General features: G+C 36.4%; 1 protein-coding gene across 6 annotated transcripts in view; it reads left to right on the top strand.

Annotated features, from left to right (window-relative positions):
* camsap1b (calmodulin regulated spectrin-associated protein 1b) overlaps positions 1–10,722 on the top strand; it is a 239,638-nt gene extending 228,916 nt beyond the window's left edge. For all 6 annotated transcript variants that reach the window (XM_028810191.2, XM_051931995.1, XM_051931994.1 and 3 more), the window contains 2 exons: positions 1,065–1,183; positions 8,828–10,722. In XM_028810191.2, coding sequence (XP_028666024.1) covers positions 1,065–1,183; positions 8,828–9,124 — 416 coding nt within the window. In that variant the 3' untranslated portion in view covers positions 9,125–10,722. The remainder of the gene's footprint in view (positions 1–1,064; positions 1,184–8,827) is intronic.
* The last annotated feature ends 2,822 nt before the right edge of the window (positions 10,723–13,544 follow it).

The following is a 13,544-nucleotide window of genomic DNA, read 5'->3' as shown; positions in this document are numbered from 1 at the left end:
AAAAAAGGAACAGGCTGCCTATTAGGTTTGCTAGAGACTACCTGGATAAGCCTGATAATTTCTGGAGGTATATTCACTAGACAGATGAGCCCACATTTGAGAAGAACATTGCCACTATAGGAGAGCCCAATAAACATTCCTTCTGTCAGTCATGGTAGTGTGAGTGTCCTTTTAATAGGTGATTTTTCTTACTATAGCCATGGGGAACTTAACATCATCGTGGGAGTCATGATTTCAGTGAAATATCAAGAATTCTTGAATACTAGGTCATCAGTTGGAAAATATGTACTGAACATATGGGGCTGATTCAAAAAGACAATGACCCAAATCATTCAAGCAAGTCCACTAAAGAATGGCTTAGGAAGAAGAGGTTCTGTGTCCTGGAATGGCCAAGCAAAAACACTGAACTGGATCCTATTGAAATGCTATCTAACCATGTAGATGGCAGTTTATATATGATATTCTTAAAATTTTAAAGATTTGGCAGAGTTTTGGTTAAAAAAAAAAAAAAAGTTGGAAAAATCCCTCCAAGAAGATGTCCGAAACTATTGACTAGTTATACAAAAAGTCAGTGTTGACTGCTAAGGGTTGATATACTTTTGCACACATAAAAGTTATTTGCTAAATATTATAATATTAATCTTATGAGTTCAGATTCTTTTTTATGAATGTAAAGATTTTATGTTGGACATTTATTCTATATATTAAGTGTTAAGTTTCATGTAATAATACTCCTATAATGTATAAAATAATAACCACATTGAATTATTTACAACCTTTTAAACATCAGTGTTTTCTATGCTTTTTAGTAAATAAAAAAATGTTAACCTTTTGAGTGTAGATTTTAATTAACACCTTTCTTCAATTATTTCTGTATACATGATTCCCTGAAAAAAAGAGTTTAAAACCCATACTTCATTATATATTGTGTTAGTCTGATAGTAAGCATTCTAGAGCATGCTGTGTTTTATACCTTGTGCATGCTCTATTGCATAAACATTGTGTCTCTTCATTTCAGCGTGGGAATAGCATATACCATACCTTTTTATTTTTGTCTTCTACAGGTCCAAAATTGTTTAAAGAACCTAGTGCAAAGTCTAACAAGCCTATCATCCACAATGCCATTTCACACTGCTGTCTAGCTGGAAAGGTCAATGAAACACAGAAGAATTCAATTCTGGAGGTATGTATGGCTTTATATGAAGAGTTTAAATTCTCACTTTGATATCACTGTCCATACAGTGTATCTTATGCCATTCTTCAGTTTCAATATGGTATGTTATCTGATATGTTGCCTGCATAATGCACACATGTTGACATGATTAATTATTATGTGCACGGCGTTGTGTACATTTCTTATTCTGTTTGTTGCAATAGTGTGAACTAAAGCAGGAGTTTCCTTTTTAAGTTATACAGACCTTTCATATTGGTCCTTTTGTTTACCTATAAAGTGTAATTCATTATAAGACTGGAAAATATTTATTCAACCGACATAGAATTGTGAGGTTTCGAAGAGGGAATCCAATGGAAAAAGATGATAAGAACATGTCTGTTTGCATAAGGATCATTTCAGGCATTGTTGATTGTGAATTCAAGCAATCGTTTCCTTTATGGTGGAAACATTGAAGTCAAGTGGAAATGAAAAGCTGAATTATGTGTTGCAGAGCTTTTGTTGTGGTTCTTACGTAGGTATGTTTGAGAAGGTTTTGGCATGCCATGAAATCAAAATTGAACTTTATAGCCTTTATTGGTAGTATCAGTGGTATGAATCAGATATTTTTACATCAACCCATTAGTAGTGTCCCAACAGTAAATGCTTGGTGTTGTCACTATTATGCTTTAAGAATGCTTTTCAGACATTGTGAGGAGGATGTGTGATGGTGCAGGTTAGCTCAATGCTGCTGGTTGAATGCCAGGAGCACGCACTGTCACAGGATGTGAAAGAGAGAAGGAGAGTGAAGATATGAAATACAGATAAATCCTGGCGAATGATCAGAGATTGAGAGGACATGTATCTTACAGCTAAGGAAATATTCTTTGCACAGCATAGAAGCAATATTTGAGTGACTTAGCCAAAGGTACTTGCTGTTCTGTGTCACCCAGCGATAATCCCAGTCCAGAATCCAGGCAAATATTCTTCACAAGACTTGTTATGCTGCAGCCCACTGATTATCTCCAGCAAATCTGAAAAAGCTTAAGTCAGTCTGCAAAGATGAACAGGTAAAAATGTCACCTCCTTACAGTGCAGTTAATTGGTAAAAGTATATGTTAAGTATAATTTTATGTTAAACCCATTCCCACAAAAAATTAAAAAAATATTAACTATAGTAGAAAGAAGGCACCCAAAGAGTAATAAAATGATAGAAAGTTTACCGCAATTGAATGTGATCAATAATATCTTTGAAGAGGATTATGTTGACGAAATGTTCTGTATATTTCAAAATCATAGTTGGCACTGTTAAGTGAGTGCATTTTTTTATGTTTTTAACATGGTACTATAGTATAGTGAGAAATGTTTAAGCCAATTAGGATTACATGCGCCACCACCATCTACCCAAAGCACCATGATGATCCAACAATGATGGATGGATTAAAAGCCAGAAGTCTGTATGACCATCAGCATCAAGTGACTCTGTGAAAACCGAACTACAAAGAGGACTATTTCATTTATGTTAGGTAGAATGCCCAGAGGGGACTGGGCGGTCTCGTGGCCTGGACACCCCTACAGTTTTTATTTTTTTCTCCAGCCTTCTGGAGTTTTTTTTTGTTTTTTCTCTCCACCCTGGCCATCGGACCTTACTCCTTTCTATGTTAACCAATGTTGTCTTATTTTAATTTCTTATTTGTCTTTTATTTTTCTTTTCTTCATTATGTAAAGCACTTTGAGCTACTTTTTGTATGAAAATGTGCTATATAAATAAATGTTGTTGTTGTTGTACTCCAATTCTGCAGAATTAGACAGAATACAATTGGTGTAGTAAAGCTGGAATAATAATAGAGCATCCATCCATCCATTATTTAACCTGCTATATCCTAACTACATGGTCACGGGGTCTGCTGGACCCAATACCAGCCCACACAGGGCGCAAGGCAGGAAACAAACCCCAGGCAGGGCGACAGCCCACCGCAGGGTGCGCACACACACCCACACACCAAGCACACACTAGGGACAATTTAGAATCGCCAATGCACCTAATCTGCATGTCTTTGGACTGTGGGAGGAAACCAGAGCACCCGGAGGAAACCCACGCAGACACGGGGAGAACATGCAAACTCCATGCAGGGAGGACCCTGGAAGCGGACCCGCGTCTCCTAACCGCGAGGCAGCAGCACTACCCACTGCGTCACCGTGCCGCAATAATAGAGCAATTACCCTAAAAAGATTATTTGTTGATGAGGGTCTCTGATAATCTCAAATGTGCTTAACACTAATTGCGTAACTATATGAAATTGCGAAGAGAAGTGACCAGTTGAATACATTTCAGTCAACTATGGTCGAACCCAATTTTGATCTGAATTATCCGCTATTTTGCAGAAACTGAGGAAGAATGTAGTCATTTTAGGGACCCTTGATATAATGTTCTCTTACTAGCACTTTCTCAGATTAAAACTAAAATTGCCAAAGCCTATGAAAAAACTTGTAATTCCGGTCCACCTTAAATCCCTTTGCACCTCTGTCAGCGTCTTTTGTCTTGTAAATGTGTCAATCAACACAAGCAGCCTGCTATACCATAACCCCCCCCCCCTCCCCCACCCACCGCCGCAGAAATGGCAAGAAGTTCTCCCAGCTCAAGCCTTGATTTTCTTGGCGTGAAGTGCTGGAATTTTAGAGGGGAAATAATATATTGTTATTTGAAACACATGTATTTCATGTGTGTTCTGTGTCTACAAAAATCTATGTAAACACATCGTTAAAACAAACATTTTTTCATGTTTTAGTCAAAATGTAGACATAAACTGTATAATGTGTGAAGGCTGAAGTCCAAATATCAAATAAACACTTTCACAAAAGGTGCAAGTATAATATGACAGCTTCCGTGGTGCTGCGGTAAGAACTGCTGACTTGTAATCAAAAGGCCGCGGGTTCAATCCTGGGTGTCTCGCAAATTTATCGTTTTGAGTAGTGAGCTGTTCATATTGTCAATATTATACAATAAAAACATACATTTGAATTGCGTCTGTAACAGCCGGTGGAAATTTATAGTACTTGTAAAAGTTAGCGTTTTTTTTTTTTTTTCTTTTCACTTTTATTCTCTGTCACGATCACAGTACAACCAAACCCCACCCCCACACAATACAGATCTGACGCTGCTAATTTTTATTTGAAACTGGAAATAACTATAGATGTGAATGGTGTTTTGAGACAATGGAACTGGAAATTCTCTGATCTGGAGGGATAAAATCTGACACACAAACACTGGTGAATCATACCTTCTTCGTATCTCATTGTCACTTTTTTTATTCAGTTTTATTGAGTGTTCCTGCTCATGCTGAATTACTATATACCTTATGGTCCATGATGTCAAAGCCACACTGACAAAAAAAACGGAGACATACTGTTGGTATACAGTACCAACCATACAGTATGATATTTAGAATTTATTCATTTTATGACCTGTATAGTACATTTCGGAAAACATTGTGGCACTGATGCAACATTATTCATATTATTCATATTCATTTGCATGCCTTCTTGGGGTTGTAATCAGTGACCGCATTTTTTGTTTTTTTGATCTTTCCCAACCTCCACATTTTGGTGCCTAGTGGTGTTTCTTTTGTACTCCAGGACATGCAGAGGACAGAATACTACAAAGAGGTCAGTTCCGCACTATATGCAATCATCAAATTCAAATGTTAACAGTTCCCACACACCCAAGGACCGTCCTTCCTACATTTACGACGTGTACCTTTTGCAGTGTACAAACTTTTCTCTGTGCTGTGGTTCCTGTTACATTGAAGGGACACCTAACACTGACTGGGTTTGCTTTCCTGGGGAAAGCGGCAGTCTTGGAACAGAAGCTTGTCGATGTTACATCCCGTTTTTCTTTCTCCATTGCCTTTTCTTCTAAGAAGCGATGACAAAGTTCATCTGCAAGGTGAGCAAAAAACACTCTTCTTTTTACAGTGGACCCTCCAGGTCAAGCATGTTGTAGCACACAGCAGCCGGCCACGTGCGTGTTCCTGCTCGCACTTAATAAGATCACGCCTTGAGGTCCATGATGTCAACGCAGCACAGAGGGAAAAAAGAAAGAGACAAATATATGTGACATTTTGAACAAATCATTTTATGACCTGAATAGTACCATTCAGAAAACATCATCGCACTAATGCAATATTATTTGAAAATGAACAACGTTGGATCCGGTGTAAATTTATGGTACTTGTTAGCCTTTTTTTTTTTTTTCAGTTTTATTCTCGCAGTCACATTCACGCAGCGTCAGCATAAACAACTTGCATGTCACATGCAAATTACATCTTAAAGGTTCGGCCATTGAAAAGAAGGCTGGCAAAGAAAACTTTTTCTGGCCATAATTTTCTGAGGAGAATTTCAGGACTTACTACTGTTGTGAAAGCATTCTTGAAGCAGTTTTGTGCCCCAATACATTGAAATAGCTAATGATACATCATTATGAATGAATATACAGACAAATCAGAATCAGAAAACCTTATTAATCCCAAAGGAATTTATTTTTGTTACAACTGTACACATAGACAAAGACACAAGTCACAGTATGAGTGAGTATTAAAGTATGAAAAATATAAATAGAATGTAAATGTCAAAATAAAGTACAATAAATCATCATTCACTTGACTTTACAGGTGCATAGTAATGAAATACAATAAATACTATGCATGTGAGTATCTTACAAACTCCCTAGTATACTAGACAGTAATGACATACTGAGTTTGAAGTATTTCCCATAATAACAAGTTATTCAGGTGAGGAGATCAGATGAAGTATTGCACATCTAAGTAGTTGAAAATGTATGGAGATATCCATTAGAGAAAAAGGAAACGGCTTATAGTTTGGATGATTGACCGGAAGAGGAGTTATAGAGTCTGATGGCTATGGGAAGGAAGGATTTCCTATGATGTTCAGTGGAGCACTTTATGCTTCTCAGTCTACTACTGAAAACACTCCTCTGTCCAACTACAACACAATAAAGTGAGTGATTAGCATTTTCAATAATAGACTGAATTCTAGACAACATTGTCTGATCTGTCACAGTTTCCCAGCTGTCCAGTTTCTCTCCTACCACAGAGCCAGCTTCTGAATTAGTCTTTTTAGCCTCTTAATGTCTGCCACTTTTATGTTGTCCTACCACTAGCACACCATAGCAAAAAATAGCACTTGCAACCACACACTCATAAAATACCCGTAGCATAGTGTTTCAGACCCTAAAAGATCTGAATCTTCGTAGGATATACAACCTACTTTGACCCTTCTTGTATATGGCCAGTGAGTTCTTGGACCAGTCTCGCTTACTGTTCATATACACCCCCAGATGCTTGTATTCCTGAATGATCGCCACATCCACACACCTCTAATGGAGTAACAGAGGAGTAAGTGATCTTCTTAGAGCCACCACCAGTTCTTTAGTTTTACTGCAGTTGATTCAGCTCATATCAATCAACCAAGTTGTCCACTACTTTCCTATATTTTATCTTGTCACCATGCCTGATACTTCCCATTATTGCACAGTCATCAGAAAATTTATGTAGATGGCAGCTCTGTGTTGTAACATTGTGGCAAACCATGACCTTGTATCGCCCCAGATATTCAAATGTCTTGCTTGCATCTGGACTTCTGAGAAACAAGAGTATACCATCTTCTGACTGGCTGAAAACATCAGTAAGATGTAAAGAGCCTTTTGAATGGCTGCCAAAGACATCATTTAGTAATTCTGCCTCAGAATGGCAGAATAACTACGTCATTCCATTGTTTCAGGGGGCTGTTGTACACTCACAAGTGTTGTGTATCTTTGAAAAGCTCAGAATGTTGGATTTAAATGGCATTTGAAATGTCTCTGTGTTGTTTAGCAAGCCAGTATTTGATGAATACACATTCTACAGTTCTGTGCCCAGCAAAAAGGGACAGTGGCATAAATGGAGTTCCTCCCAATCTGTGACCTGGTCTTGGAGAGTCCAGATACACCATTTTCAGAAGAAAATTGAAGTGTCTTTTTGTCTACCTAAAAGGGTCTGATTAAATTTGTATATCTGTAAAACTATATGCTTGGTCTGATGTGTTAAACTGTATCTGGTATTTAGCACAAGAAGCTGAAATTCCAGGTAGGCCTATGGTGAGAAGCTTGGCATTTATCAACCAACACTAGACTACCAGCTAGGCTAGAAAAGGTATTCCTTGTAAAGCTGATAACCTGGGTGCAATGGTCAAACACTCTGTTGTATTGTCTATATGGGGCAGGCTGGAAAGGCTGCATGTTTTAATAAAGATTTATTAATGCATTTGTGAGCTTGCAGTTAAGCTAGCAACTCTCCAGTGATCAAGCCATAAAACTGAACACTTGATTGAGGAGAGTGCATCACATTTCATGGTAGACATTTGGCACTCATTCCTATTCTTAGTCCATGTTTTAGATCATGTCAATAAAGAGAAATATTTCTACATATACCAGGGAATAGTATTCTAATTTCCTTACCAATGCGAATACCAGATATGGGATTATAGTAAATTGACTTTGATTAAGCAGCATCATATTTTATAAGTATGGTGGTGCAGTGTTAGTGCTGCTGCCTCACAGTTAGGAGACCTGGGTTCGCTTCCCGGGTCCTCCCTGCGTGGAGTTTGCATGTTCTCCCCATGTCTGCGTGGGTTTCCTCCCACAATCCAAAAACATGCAGGTTAGGTGCATTGGAGATACTAAATTGTCCCTAGTGTGTGCTTGGTGTGTGTGTGCGCCCTGTGGTGGGCTGGAGCCCTGCCTGGGGTTTGTTTCCTGCCTTGCACCCTATGTTGGCTGGGATTGGCTCCAGCAGACCCCTGTGATCCTGTAGTTAGGATATAGCGGGTTGGATAATGGATGGATATTTTATAAGGTTGAAGTGCTTGTAATTTTTTCACATTTTTTTTGTTATAATCTGCTCCTTTGTGTAACAGCCTTACTGGTTAGGTAAACAAGTGTGTTCTGTACTGCATGTGTTAATTGCTGTCTCTAGAGTGTACTATTGAGACAAGCCCAAATGTTATCTGTGAGGGAAAAAGAAAAATCTATTCCTTTATGTGAGAGTTTTACTTTGTTGGTAAGTAATGTATGTCAGGTACCTCTATATCAATCAGATACTATATATGTTCTCTGAACTAGCTTACTACCACTTAGGCTATGCCTCTTCACATACAGTATATTCATGTAGTGTGAATGCTGCATTAGTAAATCCATTATAAATGTGTATATATATATATATATATATATATATATATATAATATATATATTCTGGATAAATACTTGGCTTATGTAAAATCTGGTACATTACTGAGCTTGTGAGCAAAGAAATCGGTGAGATTGGATTTTCAGAATAGCTAGACATAACTAGACATTAAAATATGGTATAGTAGACAATAAAATGTGTTTTTGAAATTTATTGGTTAAAATGTTAAAAATGCATTAATTGAAAAATATTTTACTTGGTAGGTATGCCTATTCCTACAGTAGTGTTTTTGGTGACGGCCTTGATTAGCTGTATTTGGACAATTTAAAGTGACTTGAGGTTTTTCATTGTTTTTAATTGTATAAATGTTTCCGATTATGCAACGGTTTGTGATGTAGATGTTACTTTTTCTAATCTGTGTGTTTTTGTTTTCAGGAGCTGGAGAAGTGTGAATCCAATCACTTAATAATCTTGTTCCGTGATGCTGGCTGCCAGTTCAGAGCACTTTATTCTTATTTCCCGGATACTGAGGAAATACATAAATTGACTGGCACAGGACCCAAAAGCATCAGCAAGAAAATGATTGATAAGCTTTACAAATACAGTTCAGACCGAAAGCAGTTCAATGTTATCCCTGCAAAAACTGTATCTGTCAGTGTGGACGCGCTGACCATTCACAACCATCTATGGCAAGCCAAGCGACCTTCAGTGCCAAAGAAAAGTAGTAAATGAGACATTACGATGGCAGTTTCCCTGGATGAAAAGCATTGATAATAGCTGTGATATATTTTTTCAGTAAAGATTTTGAAAATGCTGTCATTTTCACATGTGTCTTTCATATTTAGAAGCATGTGGAAACTATGGCTCTTAAATTGTGAAGGCACTGTGTTCAGTGAAGCAAACATGTCGGATCTTGATGCCGTTTATCCAGGCGTTTTAAAGTGACATTGACTTTGCATGTAGCAGGATTTTTTTTTGTTTTCTAATCAGTGAATTTCTTTTTACTTGAAATATTTTACTTGGCACTGGGTGTGAAATAAACTGCAATTCACATGGAGTTAACAAAGCTTGAAGCAGGGATTCCTTGTTCTCCTTGTGGTGCTGTGGAAGAGGGAGCTCTTACTCAGTTACAGAAAAGCACTACTCTTGTTTGTCTATTGTTATGGCATCACGTAATAAAAATTCTAGTAAATACTGCCAACATGTCTCCCAACTTCTGTCAAAATGTGCTGCTCAGAAACTATATCAGCTAACAATGAAAAGGGTCCAGTATAGACATTTACTTTTATGGTACTGTCAAACTAAAGTGGTTTGTAGAACAGGCAACTGATAGTTGCTGGATTATGGAATGTGTGGCACAAAATCACAGGTTGTAGGAATGAAGAGCAAAAATGGTACTTTTTTTAATAGAAAAAACAGGTCGAAGTGGGACAGATTATGCTTTTTCACAGATTTGTTCTACAGTATGTAGTATTTTTTATTAAATCTATGACATAACAAGGTATGTTTTGAAGAAATGGTGTTAGACTAGATGTGATCTCCACAGTGAGCACAGTATTCCTGTATGAAGGTACACGTTTTAAGATCACATTTGTTTTAATATTTTTAATCATGTATTGTTTCCATACCTTCTGTACTTTTTTTTTTTTTTTTTTTTTTTTTTTTTTTTTTTTTTTTGGTTGGTTGAACAAGAGAATTGACATTTTAACTTTCTGGTAGTGACATTTAATGATAATGCTAATACCATACAAGATGGATTGTGGCCTGATTACTTTGGAGTTCAGTAGATGTGCTGCATATAATTTGCTTTAAGAAAAAAAAGCCCAGTTAGCTGATGATCAAAATTATTAAAAGTTGTTATATAGTCATATTGTGTGTGCAAAGCTGACACTTGAAATGCTATCACATTTGTCTCAGCATATTAAATTCTCAATTAATTCAATTGGGTCTTTTTTTTTTTTTTTTTTTTTGGAACAACTAATAATGAACTTAAAGCAACGCTTATAACAGAAAAGTCTTCCACAGAAGTTTGCTTCTTTTCCATGATGTTAACAAGAAAGGCTATAGAATACTTGAGATAAGTTGCTGCATTGTGTGTGTATGTGTGTATATATGTGTGTGTATATAAATATAAAAATGTATATTTAAAATGTGGATAGAGGCTCTGTAAATAACAATGATTGTTTACTAAAGAATGTTATTTTATCACATTAGGATCATTTTCTTTTACAATACATGCTTTACATGCTTGTGCTTTCCTGGTGTATGTTTGATATGATGATACCATATTTATTTTAAAGAGAAGCACTGAAATAAATATTACTCGTAAACACTTTTCCATTATGGCATTCACTTTTTATTTGCTTCACTGTGTTTTTGTTTCCTTTTGCTTTTTTTTTTTCTTTTTTTTTTTTTTGCCATTTCACAATCTTCATATATAATTTTGTAGTAAATTTTTTACATGCAATTTCATGTGCCCTGGAATGTACATAATTTCCTGTATTCATTTATTTTCTAGGCAAGTGTGTTGTTTGACAGGGTCATCCTATAATGATTTTAAGCTATATTTACTGTCATAACCAGAATTTATATACATTTTGTTAGTATCTTACTTTAATGCCTGTATAATCTTACTTTTAACCAGGTTTAACCTAATATATTTATGAGGGTCGTACTTAAAGTGATAAGCATTTTTATTTTATGGTTTAATTTCAGTGAGATCTGTTATCTTTATTTTCTTCTGTACTGAAGCCCTTATCCCAACCAGGAAATTCATACTGCTGTTCTAGGAGTTTGAAATTGCACTTGGAATAGAGCTCCATTTCAGCTAAACGTGAACAACAAGTGTCTGCTGCCATTTCTGAGCTTATTCATGTATAATTATTTGTTTTGGATTTTTTTTGTTTTAATAAGCTTGTGTCATCATTACATAATCATTTTGTTTTCTTAGACCTGTTTGGCAAGTGATGTCATCAAAGATCCCTTATAAAAGACAAGACTGGCATGAGTAAGAGAGAGAAAAATTAGTTAGAAACAATCGGCAGTCTGAAACCAAAATCTAAGTTTTGTTTAGTCATGGTAGTTGTGGAAACGTGCTAAGAGCTCTACCTGTGTACCTACTGTTCTCTTGCTTTGCACCTCAGAAAGCCCGTAATTTTGTGGTCTCTTAACATAAACTCCAAGAACAGATGTTTGGATCATACCAAATGAGTGTGCACTAGAGGAACTGAGTAGAGCCTTTTATGATGAGCTGATGTGGGTTGAAAGTTAAGATTAGCAGAGAATATTAGTGTAGCAGTTACTCGATCAGATGTTTAGAACATAAACCACCCATTCCTACCTAAAGCTGTATGTGAGTGATGCTGCAGATATGGTCTGTAGCCTGCCACTTTTTTAAGAGTTAAAATGATCTATAAAATAGGAATGTCTCTGGAATGTGCGTTAGCAGTTTAAATTAACTGGTAACAATGCTTCATGAATTTATGCAACTTTGAATGAATTTCAGGTCATCTTTGATAAACACAAAAGGAGGTTTGATGCAATGATAGTTAGTTTTCCTTAAAACAAAAGGAACCAGTCAATTTGAGGTTTTATTGTGCCATTCTAACACTAGTGGATGACAGGAAATGTAATGAATCATTAGTTGCTGCATTTAAAAATGAGATTGAAAATTCTTCTTGGAGTATTGTTAGTTCGGTACAACAATTTGTAAACCCTATTTTTGAAAAAGAAAAAAAATAGTTTTCCAAAGTAAGGTGACATAGATGTCCCAGGAAATAAGTGAACTTGGTAACAGTAATTGTCTTGTAAAACCAAATAATTCGGTGTTTGAACAAGTTGCTTTAAAAAGCACCTTTACACCCTTCTAGTCCTTCAGTGTTCAAGTGCCAGTTCTAATTTTAAAATGCAATTGAAGGCATGAATAGATTCAGGGGTTACAGAATTTTTTTTGTGCATGGGGTTTCCAGTTGGTAATGTATTCATTAATCATGCAACAACTCCAATAGAACTGAGATGGGATTTACGCTCAGAGAAAAATTGTTTTTAGTCATCTGTTCCAAAGCTAATTTTGCAGTTTCCTTGCCTGAGATGATACAACTCAAAAAAAAAAAAAAAAAAAGGAACACAAGGGGCACATAAGTCTTGGGGTATCTCTCTATTATAATAAAAACATCTTGGGAGACGAGACGCCTCTTTCACGTCCCACGAGATGAGACTTTGTGCTAAGAGATTTAACCACGCCCGGAGCCAGAAATGAAAAACAGAGAGTAGATGACAAAGTAGAAGGTCATAAAGAATTCAAAAATGTTGGCACGATACACATGCCGAGCAGGTTAGAGATAATGGATGTATGAAAATTTGAAAGTCTCAAAAAAATGATTATAGTAAAGATCGCAAACAAACGGAAATTATTACTCTGTGAAATAACGGAACAGCGAAAAGAGATTGAATATATTGTTCAGATTTGAACTTTAACTGGGAGACTTGTCTAATTCGTGGTGCCATCAGGGAAAAGTAGTGTTTCTTCCCAATGAAGAGGCCTATCCGCAAGAATTAAAAGATTTGTTGTTTGCAAGCAGAGGGCAAAGCCCCCTAGTTTTTTTAAATAAAAAAAAAATAAAAATTGGTTATTAAGGGTAGTAAGGGCAAAGTATGCTCAAATCTTCAGTAACCTCAGTTTCACCGTCACTTTGGGGTACCAAAGGAATATGCTAAATAACACACTGTTTTTAGCAAACAAATTTTCTGACCAGTAGGTCTTTTACAGATATAGCATCTATGCACTTTCAGTACCAGAAACAAGAGATAAGCATACCTTTGTCAAGGAAAAATTGGCAAATTGTTTTTAATGTGCTTATTGTTATGTCTTTGCAGAAAATATGAATGGTTTCCTCAGACCTTGTGTTAATAACTACAAATTAAATATTACTATTCAGAGCAACTACACCCTTCCTTTGATTACCACATTGTTAGAAATTCAGCAGTATTGAGAAAAATGTCTCTGGTGAGCATATAATGAAAATCTAGACTAGGGATATGGCAAGTGGAGGGCTGTAATACTGCCTCTGTGCATTACCATGACGGATTGGTTAATGAAGCAGCACTCTTCCAGGGTCTTGTGATAGACATTTTTAGAGAGGCCTTGGCAAAC

This window comes from Erpetoichthys calabaricus, chromosome 9 (assembly GCF_900747795.2).
Source record: "Erpetoichthys calabaricus chromosome 9, fErpCal1.3, whole genome shotgun sequence".
NCBI classification, from domain to species: Eukaryota; Metazoa; Chordata; class Cladistia; order Polypteriformes; family Polypteridae; genus Erpetoichthys; species Erpetoichthys calabaricus.
The sequence above is the reverse complement of the archived record's forward strand: the minus strand, read 5'-3'. Positions and strand labels throughout refer to the sequence as shown.